Genomic DNA, 17,106 nt, shown 5'->3' on the forward strand with positions numbered 1-17,106 from the left:
TCCCCGTCCCCGTCCCTGTCCCCGTCCAGCCTCTGCAGCGTCCTCAGCGGGGACACAGAGGAGGCTCGGCATGCAGAGTTTACATCCCAGGATGGACATTTTACCAATTAAACTAAAGTCTGTTCTCCAAAAAACAAACCAAGTGAGAGAACCAGCACAGCCTGACCTCAGAACAGCTGATTGAAGCGTTCATACAGAAACATTATTCAGGCTTTCACTCAAGTGAAAATCTGTGAGCTGAAGTGAGTTTGGCTTCCCAAACTTCTGCTGATAAGATTTCCTCCAGGGAGAAAGAGACAGAGATGGAGGGTTTGAAAGGAAAGGAAGTTTAACAGCTTACGTAACTTCAGCTGAGGAGAGAGAGTGGAGAGAGGGAAGTGAGAGGAGGGGAGGAGGCGGCAGGTAGAGAGGAGGAACAAAATGTGAGAATAGACGAGAGAAAGAAGAGGGACAAACAGACCAGATGGACTCGGTTGTCGTGGCAGCAGGTCAGACGTTTCCTTGGAGACCGTGTATGTGTTTGTCTATACTGTTTAAATTGATCCAAGGGTAGAGCGACAGGTGGTGTAACACACACACACGCTGAAGCATCTGCTTGTGAGCGCAGACGTTTGTTCCTGAAACACCTGCTTCAGCGCAGCCATGGAGGCTGAGATACAAAGTGGAACTGTAACTTGCTGCTTCTGTTCCAGAAAACTTCATTCAAAATCCCATTTGCATTTGTAGTAAATGAAATAAGTAAGGAAACTGGCCTGAATCACGACACTGCAGCATGTCGTGTTGTTCACTCCGTATGTTCAGTTAAGGTTGTTTTGTAAACGAGAACCTGATCTCAGTATTCCTAACAAACACCATTTCCCATAAGCCCACAGACCTCCACGAGGTAACCCGCACAGCTGGACAAGTCGAGGGTTCTGGCTTAGTTCCACTGACATAAAGATGGCTGACGCGTCTCCGCTGCCTCGGGTTTTGATGAGGACGGAGGAGTGAAGGATCACAAGGAGCTGCTGTGTGGATTTTGATCCTTTTCCAGCCTGTCCATCGTGACCTCACTCATGATGCTCGTACTCTCCATGTAGTTTTTATACCGAGTTATGTCTTTTTCTCTTGAATGCGTTTGCTTTTCATCCAACTGTGCAGCCAACACACACACACACACACATTGGCATTAACCTTCTCTTCTCCTCTCTGTCTCATTACGACAGTCATTATTCCTTCATCGTCTTCCCTCAGTCCAAACCTCTTACCTCCATGACTTTAATAAGCCCACTGAATCTCAGCTGTGGGTGTTCAGCACCTGCTGCCTCTCACGGCTCCTCCAGGGTTTACGACTGTAAGCGGGGCTGAATATCGCTGCTGTCAGGCTGAAACTCACATAACAGCTGACTTTGTGTTCACCGAGACCATCGGGAAATGATGTAGCTCGCGGATCTTCATCACAGTGTGCTGACTTTCAGTTTTACAAATGAGTCTGTTTCTGGGCAGAGCTGAACATGCTGGAGGAAGGCCTGCATAACTGCTGAAGAGCTGCAGGACATGTCACATGTTGACTGAAGCTTCACGTCATATATCAAGTCATTGAAGAGTCAAGTCATCTAAGTCAAGTCCAAGTCCTAAGGCACTTGATAAGTCTCGAGTATTTTCAACACTGAAGTGCCTCAGCCATAGATTTAATGACCTCTGTGGCAGCAGTGACGTGATTGTTGGTTTATGCTCGGTTTGTATGTTGTCCGTCTCAGCAGCGTTCACTGACTCCTGGAGAGGCGAAGGCAGCAAAGCAAATGCATCATGGGATGGATGTTCTCTCATTTAACTGCAGCATCGTTATTACATTTCACAGCATTTGAAAGCTGTTAACGCCTCCACTGCAGAGCTTCAGTGCCGAGAACACGAAAATAAAATTCAGCAACAGCAGCGTCTGATAACCTGACTGCATGTTATAAACTGACTGAGTCTATTTCCATCCCCTCCTCCGAGTAACTTCTCCCTTCTACGAGCGAGGCGTTCAGGTGCCCGAGAGGGTTCAGGATTTATAGCGACTCGCCGTCACAGCGACCTCCTCCCGTTCTCCCTTCGCTTAGCGCTCAGCCCACGCTGGTTTTAAATGTAGCTGGAGAGACGGAGGATAGATTGTGATGGAGAGCGAGAGAGCATGAGTGATAAGGGAGATAAATATTGAGTGACTGAGGGGGTGGAGGAGTTAGCAAATAAGTGAGGTGGAGAGAGGTAAATATAGAGCGAGCGAGGGGAGGGATGCATCACAGTTTCATAATAAATCCAGACATGTAGAGTTCATTAAATGTGATCAGAATGTTCTCCAGCTCCTCGTCTGTTGTATGATTCATTTAGCTGTTATGTGGTGTGTAGAGAGAAGGAGAAGAAGAAGAAGAAAATGGCCACATTTTTCTGAGCATCACAAAACGCCCAGAATGACTCTTTGTGCTATAACAAACTGATCCTTTAAACCATTAAGATTATTTCGTCCGGTCGATGTCGGCGGCTCGGACGAAGCCTCCGATGAGCAGTTAACGCAGACTCTGAGGATGTGGACTGCTGAAGCCTTCTCGTCTTTCTGCAGTTGTGGGGAAACAAAAACATTCATTTCTGTTGCAAAATGTTTTCTGAGCTTATATAACACCTGGAGCTGCGGTGTACTTCTCCAGAAAGTTTTAGAAACCCCCCAGAATTTTGTGTAACTTCCTGAAATGTGACTTTCATACCCCCTTCACACAGTGAAAGAGCCAGGTTCTCCCTCGGCTCTGTTTTCATTCATCTCACAGCTATTTTTGTCAGTCTCCATGCAAAGTGTGAAACTATGGCTGCCTCCCCGGAGAGCGTATGGAAAAGTGAGGTTTTATCCCCGTGTTTAAACAATAAGACGTCTTCCTGCTCTGTATGACGAGCAGCTTCTCAGAAGGATGGAGACTGAAGAAAACAATTAAAGACAAAGAGAAAGTGATAAACACAGAGAGAGGGAGACGGGAATCCACAGCGAAGGTCTGGAAGACCGTCAGAGACGAGAGCAGGAGGCTGAAAGTGTGAAAACATGGGTTGGATAAGAGGACACGAGTCATTAGTGTTCAAACAGGTGAACAGTAACACTGAAGTCATTCGGTCAGTTTTATTAAACCGTAAACAAAAGTGTGAATGCGTGTTTCCTCTCACTGCATCACTCAGGTGGAAATGCTTTTCCCAGTGCAGGTGAGCATGATAAACGCAGCTGAAAGCTGATAAATAAGTAAAAACGTGAGCTGAGTGTGATCAGACTGATGAATCAGACTGTCTTTGGATGGAAACGCTGAGTCATGGGCAGCTCCGGCAGCCTTTGAAACATTGAGAACGTTGCCAGAACGACTCGTGTGATGGTCGAAAGGCTTTCGATTCTGCTTACGGCCGTTTCTCCCCCGAGGAGGACAAACGTCCGCTGAGCAGCATCTCCAACGCTGATTGATGTGGAATTAGCAGTGGATAAATCTCACCCTCGTGAGACGCCATCCAAAATGGTCATGTTTCAGAGTCGAGGTTTGATTAAGTTTAGGCAACTAAAACGGCTGAAGGTTGAAGAAGGATTATGGTCATGGACATAAGAAACAAACGTCCTCAGTCCGTGTCCATCATGATCGATTCATCGTTTCAGTCATGTTTGGTGGTTCCACTGCACTGGGCCAATTAGGAATGAAGTTATCACCTGTCATTTAAATTCTTAGCCGGAGAGGTTTGTTTTATGACCCCCGCCGCCTTCAGCAGAACGAGTCTCCCGCTGCTCGTCGCTGACATCGCTGTGATGCTGCAGTCGTTTTGTGCTGTGTGGCAGTAAAATCCTGATTTGTTGCCCCTTTAAAATTGATTTGAAGGTCAGATGGAAACGGCGGTGGTGACAGAGACGGTATATGGCGGGGCCGAAGACGCTGTGAGGAAAGTAAATGTCTTCATTTGCTGGAGCTGCAGTGATATATGCCACTTCACTTCGCTGCTGCTCAAACTCAGCGTGTGTTTCACTTTCTGTCTCTCTGATTGGACTCCTTCCTTTACTCCTGACTGCATGAACAAAAATTCATTGGCCTTTTCTCCTCAGTCGACCTCTGAAGGTCCTCAGAGTAAATGATGAGCTGCAGATGAACTATGTGTCATAATCTCATTAACACTGTCTTTACTCTTTACCTGAATACACATCATCGATTAGCTGCCCAGGCAACGGTAACCCACGGCAACAGCACGAGATCCAGCAGCCCTGTGTCTGGTTAGGTCTTTGGATCGATGTTTGATTCTTTTGTTTGTTTAAATTCTTTCTCTCCTCGACTTCCTGTGTGTGTCTGCAGGGCGGGCTTTGAACAGGATATCGAGGGCGACCACTCGGACGGCTGCCACGGTGAGATAAACCTGTCCTTTACAGCCACAACACTGATGATAACGGTCATAATGTGAGGTGTAAACACGCTAAAAGTCAGTGGATTGTGAAACTACAGCAAAGAGATGGGGAGGATCTGAGAGAGTTCAACGTCTTTTTGTGCTTGTGTTGTGTCTTTTTTGTGCAGCTGACGTGTTGGCGACCACACGGAATCACGAGTCTGCAGCCGACTCCGCCTACGGTAAGAAACTCCTCTTATGTCTGCTGTTATTCACGTTCAGCAGCAGAGAATCGTGGAAAAGAGACACACAGAGAGACACAAGCTGCTTCTCAAAGTCAGGACGCTTCCCTGGTAGGACGAGGCCTTCCGGGTCCCACAGAGGGGCATGAAAAATCTGTGACAGAGAAGAATTTAAAGGATCCTGAACATCAGAACAGCATCGTTAAAGTTCTTCCCTCCTCTCAGACTTTGAGAGACACCAAAAGAGACATTAAACTATGGTGAGACTGTGGTGGAGGTGACAGGTGAGGTACTGCGTCCTCATCGGGACAGGAAGATGGCAGTCAAGAGGACTCCTGAAGAACATGTTTTTAAAAAACAAGATCGGTTCAGGTGGGAGCGCCTTCAGCACCTTTCCTGTAATATTTAAAAGTGTTGGGAAACGTTGATGAGAACATTACTGAAAAATGCTTGGACATTTTACTGAGTCAAATCAATGACAAGGAGACAAACAGCAGCATCAACTTCCTCATTCAAGCTCAGACTCACCTGGAAGAGGATCGGTCATCGCTGCCCGATCGACCCATGTTGATGGACGGGAGCTCGTCGCTCACTTTGACATCATTACCCTCCACCAGATACAATCCAGCAGATCAAAGGGGCGCCTTGCCGAGCTGCCCGCTCTGTATTCAACGCCGCATCTCGGCTGCTACCTGACAGTCGCGAGTGGTGCTTGTAAACCATCGCAGGTGTTGTCATTCACAGAGCGACAGCAGGGCCGTGCAGAGAATCTCATTTGGACGCCATAAGCTGCATTACTGTGATTAAAGCCACAGAGACGGCACAAACTGATTTCTGATGCATTGGTGGTCCACTTGACGTGAGCCGAGTTCGCCTTTGTGTGTCACGTCAGCAGTGATAAGGAGGCACGAGGTGGACAGAAGAGCGTCCCAACACTGCGAGGGGTTCAAGGACTCAAGAGGATTAAGAAGATAAAACAGAACGGCCGTTCTTTGTCCCCATAAAATACTTACCTTAATCCGTGTCTGAAAGACGTCTCTCATTGTCTGTCTCTGAGCCTCAGTGTGGCTCAGTTTGACGGCGTGTTTGGGTTGGTAACTTACTGCAGGTTTGAAGCTGAGCAGTCCTGATCCTGTGAGAGAGCCGGAGCTTCCAAACCAAACACCCTGAAGTCCATGGGCCCTTTTTTAAAGAGGGGTGCATCTCAGACCTCGGAGCTCAGAGAGCGGCTCGTTTTGTATTCTGCCACCGAAGCTAATTGCATTCACCTGGCATCTAAATGAGGCCGTTTGACAACCAGAATGAGAAGTAGCTGAGGCTCAGAGGGCTGCTGAATTAACCCACCGAACAAAATTCAGTCAATCAGCTGACGGCTGAGTTCGTTTCAGTAAATCTGCTGCATTCAAAGTTCGAGGAAGAGTTCACCCAAAAAAGAAAACTCCCCCTCATCCAATGAAATGGATTTGATTACGGTTTTGTCATGCAGGTTGTTAATTTGTCAGATGAGTGACAGAAACTCCCACAGGGATGCACAGTGCTGACCTGAGGCACTTCAGGACAGTCGGAGAGAAACGCCAGCGAACGTGTCGCCCCGTGTTACGTATGAACAGCAAATATTAGCTCGTTAGCTTACACAGCTAACTCAGCCTGACTGGTTTACCATCTCACCAGCCTTTCAGGAAGCAACATTTGGCCTTCACGGGATCAGTGAAATATTACTGATTACACTGGAATGTGTTCATCTTCAGAATTTTCTCATTTACACACTTGGAGAGCAGCTAGAGGGCAGAAATATTAACCTCCACTCTGTTTCCACAGAAACTGAGCTCAGGTGTATTTAAATGTAGCTCCTGTTTCACCTCAACCTCTAATTTGCCTCTTTAATCACTGGAACAGCAGCAGGATGTGAGAGCATCAGGAGAGCCTGCAGTCTCTTACATAGCAGGTTATAAAACAACGACTTCCTGCCTGAATTCTCCCTCCATAAACATGACTGTGGAGGCAGAACTGCTCCTCGCCGCGTGGTGATTAGACTCGACTGACTGACATCATTACTGGCGCAGCAGATGTAAAGCAGCAGGAGACTCGAATGACGCTTGCGGATTAATTTACATTCTTCCACAGATTCATCTCTCGACTCGCGCTAATTGTGTCGTGATTAACCGTGTCATTTAAGTTTTAGGTTTTATTGACGCCTGTGGGGGTTACCCACAGAGTTAATGGCACCACAACACAATAAAAAGCGGCACGCTTGGTAACATTAGCCGCGGTCGGCAGCGTGCTCATTCTTCACGCTTTCATTGTGAAACTCCACCTTAAACATGCAGCGATTAAGCCTGCAGCAAACGGCGCCGGTGCGGCTATACAGTAGGACCGACAGCAGGCACTTCCTCCATAACGGCGTCTGAGGCATTAACTTCATGGTGTCGGGCAGCCGGGCATGAAGGACTCGGAACACAATGAGTGACTGATGTTTTAGCCAGCGTGCACCCGAATCTATCTGCCACGCTACGCCGGACTGGCTGTCGTTACTGTGATGACATCGTTTGGCGGCAAACTATTCCCGTAATGACGTTTTCGTTGCAAATTGGTTATTTAATGCACTGCGAGGGAGGCTCCCATGGCTTTAGTTTGGCTCAGAATGGACATAAATTGGCTATTATGCTGCAGTGTGCTATTACAGGGTAGTTTATATGAGATGAGAGCTGACACTGTGCAGAATGAGTTCTGCAAATGTAAATTATGATGGTTCTTGGACGACATGAATGCTGTCTGTCTGTGACCTTTACATCTTTTATTGTAATGTCGGCGATCCAGGAAACAAAGTTTATTCTTCTGCTGAGCTCTGGAGTGTCAGGCTTAATAATCGGCAATTAAAATGGGTTTCGTGTCCTCAAAGTCGACTTCTCGGGAAGTTAAGGACGGCAGGCTGAGGTCTCTTTCATGCATCTTATCCAGACATGACCTGAAGGAGCTGTGAGAGAGTGGACTTCACCCTGCCACGTCCCCAGTAGAAAGTCCAAAATGTCCAGTTCCTTCCATGTCCAACAACAACACAGGTCTGCTAACTGGTTAGCCTGCTGCACAGGAAGTCTCAGTTCTGTTTCCTGGCTCCTCAAAGCGTCAACCCTCAAAGAAAGCAAAGACAGCAAATCTCAAAGGAGTTTGTGCTGTAACTGCTGTCAGGTGGTAACTGGCCATCAGTCAGCAGACAGAAAACTGTCTCACTGCACGTCACTGCTTTGTTTGTCTTGTTTTAGTGTTTCTTCAGCTTCGGGCGTCAGGCTTTGCTCAAGGAGACTCTGAATCCACTTACTTTAATCAAACAAAAGTCGAAACACGATTCTGAGATTCAAAGAGGTTTGTTGTCACGCACGCAATATCAACACGGGGTCATCTGAGCAACTCCAAGTAGACACAAGACATTAAATAAAAACCTGAACAAAAGAAATAACACTTCAACGAATCACATATTGTGACATTCGATCTCTTTATTCTACCATGTTGAAATTAAGAATCAACAAGAATCAGAATCAATAAGCAGAATCAGAACAAGAATCGATGCAGTTCAAGAGACACCCAGCAGGAGTATTTCCTGTTTCCTGTGTCTGGCATTGACAGCCTCCTGTCCTGTGCAGCCCGTGGGGGATCCGGTCCAGACTTTGTCCTCTAAAGAGACTGATGCGGTCGTCTTTGCAGAAGAGGACACATGAGTCTCCAGCACACGTTGCTGAGTGTTCTGACCTCATTGGGAGGAAATGATTGTTTCTCATGGAGATTAAATACGCTGCAGGAAGGAACGTTTATGTCACGGCGGCTTTTCCCTCTGGCAGAAACCTCTCCACATGAAACTCACCAGTTTGGCGTCTTTAAAAGACTTTCGTGGGTCTTCGTTGACAGCACAGTATCTGTAACCTTTTCTGAGTCTTGTTTTATACGAAGGGTTACCACAGGTTGGAGAAGCGCCTGAGCTCATGGCAGAGAATGTGATCCTCTCACCTGTCTGAAAGCACAAAAATCCCACCACAGGTGCGCTGTGGGCAGCGGCGTCACAGCTTCTGATGTCGAGTGGCGCTTGTGGTCGGGATTTCTGTCGCCTCGAGGGAGCCGACGCTGCGACTCGCATCACATTCAGCTCCAACAGCTTCTTCTTCTTCTGTTTTTAATGACGTGGAAGTGACAGTTTGACATTTAAAGACGTTTTACAGCCCAAACGCTGTTTAATCCAAGTGTTAAGCGTCTTATCGCAGTCACACGCGTGACATTTCAATTAGACGTACGCACAAATCAAACACGTCCTCCAAAAATTCATTACGAACTTCCCTCAGAGATGAAACTGATACGCGTCTTCTGACTTCCTGTAAAGGAGAATTGCTGCTGTGTGAGTGTGTGTGTGTGTGTGTGTGTGTGTGTGTGTGTGAGTGTGTGTGGCTAAGTGAAGAGAGGCTCCTTTGGATGCTGGAGGTGGACTCGGTGCGTCCTGAGGAGCTGCTCTCTGAGCTGCCACGTGTCTGTTTTAAAATGGCGTCTGGTGGTTGAGTGCAGGTCTGTGAGGAGTTCGTTGCCTGTCAGCACGACGCTGTGCAGGACTGACGACCGTCCGATCGTCAGGCTTCGGTCTCAGCTTTGCAGTCTGAGCCGCTGCAGCCACACTCAGAGCGCACCGGAGGCCTCAAAGCGGATCTGCAGCAGCTCCTGGTGGGCTGAAACGAACCAGCAGGTGGAACCCGACCTGTGGATTCAGCTGATGATGTGCTTCTGCCGGGCTTTTCTTCTGTTTGGATGAAATGCTGGAACTACAAAGATAAAATGACCCGTGACGCTTTGTCTTTAATTATCTCGAGATCATCTGTCACTGTGATCGACTGCTGCAGTTTTTGGAATACGTCAAGAGTCTTCATCTGCGTGGTCGAAATCAACAAGCTCACTTCCAGCCCTCCACTCTGCCTGAGAGGCGGTCGCCTAATTACAGAGTGTGTGTGCGTGTGTGTGCGTGTGTGAGATTATCCTGCATGAGTGTGTCTGACGTGTTTCTGCACATGAGAACAAAAACAAGAGAGTGTGTGACAAGTCAAAGTGTTGTTAAGTGTGTGTGTGTGTGAGTGGCTTGGCGAGAGGTTTTGCATCTACAAGTGCGTCTTTGTGTGTGTGTGTGTGTGTGTGTGTGTGAGCAGGCAAAAGAGCCATCACAGTGCGTTAAAGTGTTTTTTAATGAGCTGGAGCTCTTACAGATGGACTGTTGTGAGGCTCATGCTGAACAGGCGGGGATGACGGCTCAGGAAGCAGCCAGAAGCCGTCGTATTGACACTAATTATCTTCATCTTCTCCGAGCGCCAAGCAGAACGAGGCGACGAACAAAAGCTGGATGAGTTTCTGGCGGCCGTCGTTTGTGAGCGTCCAGCCCGTGTCGAGTGGCGATGAGGACGTGTCGCACATTCAGACACGCCACGCGTTGTTCATGCTGAAGCTATAAATAACAGAGCAGATACTGGATGGAACCAGTTCTACTGGTCCTGCAGAGCTTCTCCTGGTGGTTTAGAAGGCGCAGCAGGCCTCATTACAGGACCTGAGTGTGAATCCCATCTTAACTCACTTTAGGACTTACTGTACAGAAACAGGTTTGCTAACTGCACGCGGCTAACAGCCCGCGTTGTTAGCCTGTTAGCCTGTTAGCTTTAATTTGTCCAGATCGTGTATTGATGGGTAGAAATCTTCTGCGGCACGATGAGCCTTCACCTAAAGCTAAAGCTGAATGTACCTGGTGTTTAGCTCACACACTCAGAGCGACGGCAGTCAGCACCTGTTCACATAATCAGTGCTTGCATTGGACAGTTAACACACACACACAGATAAAAGCAATCAGGCAAGTCACACATAAAGCAGCTGTGTGTGTGTGTGTGTGTGTGTGTGTGTGGTGGGGGTATCTTGATTGGCTGTATAAATCAAGACTGATGATGGAAGGTCAGCAAAGAGACAAGCAGAGAAATTACACACACACACACACACACAGTGAGACCGCCCACATTGATTGACCCAGTCAATAAAAACACAATATGGAGCTCAGTGGGAATCAATCAAAAACAAGGAAGCACACAGTCAGAGGTGTTTCACCCTATCAGACACCTGCATGCATGTGTGTGTGTGTGTGTGTGTGTGTGTGTACAGCAGAGTTAACGGCCGGACCAGCAGCAGTGGATGCAGTGTTACTGTGTAGCTTCCTCACTGCACAGACGAAATGGGCGGATGGATACGCTGTTGTTTGTCAAGAAGTAGTTCCAGCATGAAACTCCTTGCTTATTTGTAATGTCTGTAAGCAGTAAGTGAGGTGTTGATCGTTGGAGGCGCTCTGTCAAAGCTGAATCAGGTAAAACAGGCTGAGTGAAATGCTGTTTCTGTCGAGAAGTGAAAATGAGTCGCCGCCGTTCCTTTGAGGATGGACGTATAGAAACGTCCAAAGGGAACATTTTACACCCTGAAGAGCCAGAACGAAACCACCGTGGACTCAAGTGAGTTTCATGTTTTTCCTCTGAGCTGCAGTCATGTGCATCGGGATCATGTAGAGCTTTTAAAAGTAAACTGGTTTGCCGACACACACACAAATTCAATTCAATTCAGTTTATTTATATGGCGCCAATTCAAGACAAAAGTTATCTCATGACACTTTCCAGTCAGAGCAGGTCCAGACCAAACTCTTTAATTAAATTGTAATACAGAGAACCCAACGTTCCCCCTTCAGCAGCACTTGGCCACAGTGGAGAGGAAACACTGCCTTTCAGAAGGCAGAAACCTCGGAGCAGACCCCAGCAAATAATGATTTCACAGACTGTCTGTCTTCATTTCTGTCCATGAATTTCAGAATTTCATCCTCGTGTGGTTGTGAACTCCTCTAGAACATCAGATCATCACGATTCTCCTGAGAAAACTTGAACTTGATTGGCTGCAGGATGTGCATTATTTACTGATGACTACACGTTTTTTACTCGGGTAACCGAATTAGAACCAGAACCAGTTTCTGTCTGGTGACCTGGTGTCAAAGTCCAGGCAGCGGGAGAGGACTGGTCTGTCCCCTGACTCTGAGACCCTGATCCCTCTGTTCCCGGTTCCCAAAGTTCCCAAGGTTTCTTCCTGGACTTGTGTGTTTTGGTTCTCAGAGTTTCTGAGAGGCTTAATCTGGAGCTTAATTGTACTGACTGCAATAACACACAAACTTCCTCCAGTGCGACCAGTAAGGTCAACTGGATGAGTGAGACTTGTCCTTCAGTCTGAGAGTCTTTGGCCTTCGTAACCTCCGCTGTCGGCGAGCGCCTGCCCTGCTGAGGAGCCGCCGGGCGGGAAACAAAGACCCTGTGGGATCCACCAGGGACACGTTTCACTATAGAACTGAGATGAAGGGCTGCACCTGAGCAGGTGGGCGGATGTTGTTCACCTCCACTGATCTGTTTGCTTAATGAATCCATCCAGATGAAGGAACATCACGTCAAAAAACGAATTCTCGCCCACACGGTTTGACTGACAGGTGATCTCTGCGAGCAGCGAGGAGGAACACGAGGAGCGGCCATGTTGGCTCACCTGCTGTAGAGGAACGACTTCATTCTTATTCAGCACACACACGCGCGCACACACAGTCTGACACACTGCATGGCAGATGTGAGTTGTCTGACCTTTAAAGCGAGCCGATAGTGTGTGTGTGTTTGTGCGCCAGGTGTGTGTGTGTGTGTGTGTGTGTGTGTGTGTGTGTTACCAGCACTTTGGATGGTGAAGCAAAAAAAGTCAAACTTGACGAGGTTCCTCCTTTTCATCACTCGCTCTCTCTCGTCTTTTTCATTTCTCTCTCTCCCCTTCATCTCGCTGTCACTTCCTTTCTCTCTCGCCCGTCGCTGCTGTCCGCCGTCGTGTGAATACCGATGGGGGAGGCGTGGGCAAGCGAGCAGCACGCCGACAAGCAGAGCCGCAGAGAGAGACCTAACAGGAAGGAGTTTCTGATGCCGCACCTTTAACAGACTGCGATCAAGTGCGTGTGCGGGTCTGATGTCATGTGACCCTCTGACATCAGAGAGACGCCCTGGGGTTACCTGACAGCTGGAGTCGTCTGACTCAGACGTGTCACCTGGAGAGAAGAGGCCGAGTGGAATCTGTCGTTATTATTTCCCATCACTTCCTCCCAGCCCGTGGTGTCACTTCCTCTGAACTCTGAGCCGCAGAGGAGGCAGGAGGTCGGGTGGACGCTCATCCGGTGGGCTTACAGGTGGGCTTACAGGTGGGCTTACAGCTCACATTCAGGAGCATCAGATGTGGTGAAGCTCAGAGTGTTTTCATTTCACTTTCATATACACACAACAAGCACATTTCAAGGGGTTGTTAAGTCGCCGGCGGGATCAGGAGGAATAACCGCCTCTCACCTCAAGTCAGCCGAGACCCTCAGCGATCACGGCCAATGGCTGGAGGGAAGAAGACGGAGCAGCTTCAAGAGTCCTCGTCCACATCGACCTCAGAAACCTCACGGTCACCTGGTCTTCATTCCGAGTCCAAGTCGCAGATCCTTATGAGTTAATGAAGAAAGTCGGGGAAATCAGGAGGCTGAGAGCAGTGCAGAAGAAGAGAAGGACGACGAATAGAAGGGCGGCGCGATGAAAGAGGAAGACGTGAGCTGTGAGTGTACGACTGACAGGAAACCGAGCCCACACTTCACCCTCCATCCCAGACAGCAGAGAGAAGGAGGAACGTTCACAGCGACGGCGGAGGAAAGGTTTTCATGTCGGACTGTAATTAGGATAATGTGTTTCTGTGTGCGTCTCCATCATCCTGTTTCTAACTGCCAGACTGAAGGACGGAGATGAAAGAGTGGAAATAACGAACATGAAACGTCTGTTAAACACAGGGGGACGAGTGTGTGTGTGTGTGTGTGTGTGTGTTAATCCTGACTGGATGTGTAATGACTTCTTGCTCTATTTCAACAGTATTTTACATAAAAGACAAATTTGTTGCGCAGCGTCTTGTATCAAAGCAAATCCGCGGAGGCCTTGAGGCGACGCTGGCTTTGAGGTTGGAGATGGTTGCCAGTTCGAGTCCCGAACTGACGGGCAGCAGGGAGTAAAAGCCCCAGACGGCCGACAGCGCAGGGCATGAAATCAGCTTTTTGTTTCTGAGGGTATTTGTGGCCCTTTGATGGGGTTTTCGGGGACGTGCGGCTGCTTCTGAACTGTGAAATAATAGCTGAGCTGCAGCTCCACGAAGGAGCCCGAACACGACATCGTTAGCATTGAAAGTCACCTCTTGAAGATTCTGAGCCCGACCCTGCAGGACTGTGTGATCAGTATGTTTCCTTTAGTGTGTACGTGCACCTGAGAAACCGCACGTTAAAGCGTCTTCCTTCCGCACAAAACCATGACAGTCAAGTCCAAGTCCAAGTCCAAGTCCCACAGTAAGATTAGTCAGGACAAAATAACCTGAAAGAAGACGTTTGGAGGCTCACGTCTTGATTTTACCCGATCGTCAGACGAGTTGACTTCAGTCTTTCATCCCGTCTCGAGTGTCGTGTCTCACGTATACGGAGGCAGTCAGAAACCAGGTTTCAGTCCACAACATTCGCTCTGCTCTTCCACGTGTCTCCATCAGCTGCACGGGTGGAGTTTCTACACGGAGTTCAGAAGAAGAAGAAGAGCTGCAGGCTGCGCTCAGGTGTGTTCAGCTGCAGTTCCAGTTAGAGTTTCAATAATCGGTCGTAAAAGGTCCAATAATAATCATCATTGATCATCGTGATTACTTCTTCAGCTCTGCTCCATCACGCAGCTGAACAGCAACATCATGTAAGACACAACGTGTGCACATGAAGAGCATCTGTGACTCGTGATGATGCAGACGTGAAAATATTTACTCTGAACACTGTGAGAGGACGTTCAGGAAGACATTTAAAAAGGTGCTAAAACAACAAACAGGATGAGGAAACAAACAAACAAACATAAACCTGAATAATGAACGTGTAAAACAGACGAGCTTCTGCACTGTAATAAGAAGCGATGAGAGTATTGATCACTGCAGCGTTAATGTGTGTGTGTGCGTGTGTGTGCGTGTCTGAAAGGCTTTGAAGTCGTTTCAGGACGTGACGCCAAACAATGAACTCTTTCATCTCTTCTCCTTCATCCCTCCGTCCTCATCTCCTCCTCCTGCTCTCCTCCCTCCATCCTTTTGTCCTCCTCCTCGCCTGCCCCTCTCTCAGATCCAATCATATTCTCTTTCTCTTCCTTTCTTCTTCCCTTTGTTTTTCTTCTCACCTTCTTCACCTCCTCCGTCATCCCGTCTTCTCACCTGTGAACCACCTCTTTCTCATTAAGTTCAATTCTCGTCTCTGTCTTCGCTTCCTTTCTTCCTCCCTCCCTCTGTTTTCCTCCTCCTCCTCTCATCCCGTCTACTTTGTCCACTTCCTGGAAGCAGCATGTATTCTGATTCCTCCACCTGCCAGTAAAGGTGCAGTTCATAGTTTGATTTTTGCTTTGTTTATTGTGACCCAACACAAAATACTCTGAACCTGAAAGCTGAGGTCCAGGATCAGATCTTCACTTAATGGATTCAGGTTTTGAGGTCATCAGTTTGCTCAGTGAGGATCGTTTATGTTCGTGCCTCCTGCTCCTCGGCAGCAGCAAAAGAAAAAACGGGTGTATTGACCCTTTTTTCCTCCCCCTCTTCCTGTGTCCTCCAGGTGTGCGTCGTCTTCCGGAGATGGACCAGCGTGCCGGCGCTAACGTCCACTACACCCTGCTGATCGCCTGCGTGCTGGTGGCCTTCTTCCTGGGCGCCATCTTGTCAGGCTTCCTGGTGTCGTGTTACTGCAGTCGCAGCGCCGCTCAGCGGGCGAAGCGGCTGGGGAAGGACCCCGAGGCGTCGCTGCCGCACGCCTTATCGCTGCGATCCCTCGCCAAGCTCAACGGGCTGCTGGACGGACAGCCCAAGGTGGGTGGAGGCTTCGGCCAGCGCGACAGGTGGAAACAGGCGCCGATCCTGCCACACGTTCTGGGAGAAAGATTAAAAAATGAATTTAGCAGAAAGTTGTTTGTTTGATGGTTTCTGCTCCGTGTTTACGTTTGAAAATGTAACCAGCCAATGAAAATGCAGACTGACCTCATCATGTTTGTTTTAATATGTAATAGAATATGAAACAGGAAACACCTTTCAGTGCATACGATCACGTGCCCTTCTTGTACAGAAACTTTTAATAAGTTGTTGTTGAGTCCAACAGTTTGGACTTTGGTTGATTTCAGTTTATTTCTGTTTACAGGTGACGTTCACCTGTAAAGTGTGCAGCAATGCATTGTGGGATGATAACAGAGACCAGAGTTCATGTTATCGAATTGTTTGTGCTTGAAAACGTTTTTACTTACAGTCTTGAGTAACTCAGTTTCATGTCAATCTCCTTGATTACCAATAATGGAGAAGGAGGTGAGCAGAGCAGCAGCCTTTCACCTCAGCCTGAACATAACCAACGCAGAACAGGAAACAACCTGCAGACCAAACTCAGACTGTGACGTAAAGCAGAGACAGAAAGAACAAAAACTAATTCAGATGGTCTGCAGGCGTTCACATCGCGAGTCTCGTGCGACTCGGGACTCGGGGTTTCTGATGTTTCAGAACTGAACTGAATTAAGCTTGTTTGTGTGTCTAACAGAAAACTAACAGCCATTTATTTATAGCAGCAGAAGACAACAAACTCCATGTCAGACTGTCGAAATGAGCAGGAAGCATGAATGTCTTCATAACCTGAGAACCTGAATGTGGTTTGTGTCCAGAACGAGAGCTGAAGGTGTCTCTGCTTCGTGACTTCCTGTCACTTCAGATCTGGAACAAAGTGGATTGGTTAGGGCAGCCGTTCATGTGGTTTTGTGTGGAATGAAAGGGCTGCGTTGTGGTAGCGACCGGTTTGAAAGGTGAAGTGAGGGGAAGTTAGTGAAGACGTTTTTCAGCTTCACAGCAGATTTGTGGGGTTTTGTTGTTGCAGGATGAGCGGCGACGTGATGAGCTGAATCTTGAGCAGCGGCATTAATATTCATCTTTTCTCAAGTTCAGTCTTTTATTAGTGTCCTTGAGCGAGAGGCTGAATCTCCGAGCTGCTGCCGGCGTCCCGCTGACCTCTGACCCCCCCTGCTCGAATGTTTTCAGGCCCGTCATTATGCTGAGCGATGACTGGAAACCGGCCTGAAAGAGCCGGACGTTCGGTTTTCTCGGCTCGGGTCGTCGTGGATTTTTTAAAGATTGAAAATCCTTTGAAAGAGAAACGATCGCCACTCTTATTCCTCTTCTCCGTCTTCTGCTCTGTCTTTCTTCAGGAGGACAAACTGGATGTGTCCACACCGAAGATGTACAGCTCCTTCATCCCCAGCGGTCGCTCAGAGCCTCACCTCCACACCCCCGGCCATCAGGGCCTGCCGCTGGGAGACCCCGACCTCAGCCTCTCGCAGGTGGGACGGCCTGAGTGCTGTTCAAGCCTAAAGGAGCATTCCACTGATTTCACACCTGAAGCTCGGTT

At 48.2% G+C, this 17,106-nt stretch overlaps 1 protein-coding gene across 4 annotated transcripts in view; it reads left to right on the plus strand.

The window, feature by feature from the left end:
- LOC124074341 (semaphorin-6D-like) overlaps positions 1-17,106 on the plus strand; it is an 82,834-nt gene that overhangs the window by 62,894 nt on the left and 2,834 nt on the right. For 3 of the 4 annotated variants that reach the window (XM_046417173.1, XM_046417174.1, XM_046417175.1), the window contains 4 exons: positions 4,320-4,369; positions 4,536-4,589; positions 15,286-15,536; positions 16,907-17,038. In XM_046417173.1, coding sequence (XP_046273129.1) covers positions 4,320-4,369; positions 4,536-4,589; positions 15,286-15,536; positions 16,907-17,038 — 487 coding nt within the window. The remainder of the gene's footprint in view (positions 1-4,319; positions 4,370-4,535; positions 4,590-15,285; positions 15,537-16,906; positions 17,039-17,106) is intronic. The other variant, XM_046417176.1, reaches the window with a different exon arrangement.

Source organism: Scatophagus argus, chromosome 17 (assembly GCF_020382885.2).
Source record: "Scatophagus argus isolate fScaArg1 chromosome 17, fScaArg1.pri, whole genome shotgun sequence".
NCBI lineage: Eukaryota > Metazoa > Chordata > Actinopteri > Scatophagidae > Scatophagus > Scatophagus argus.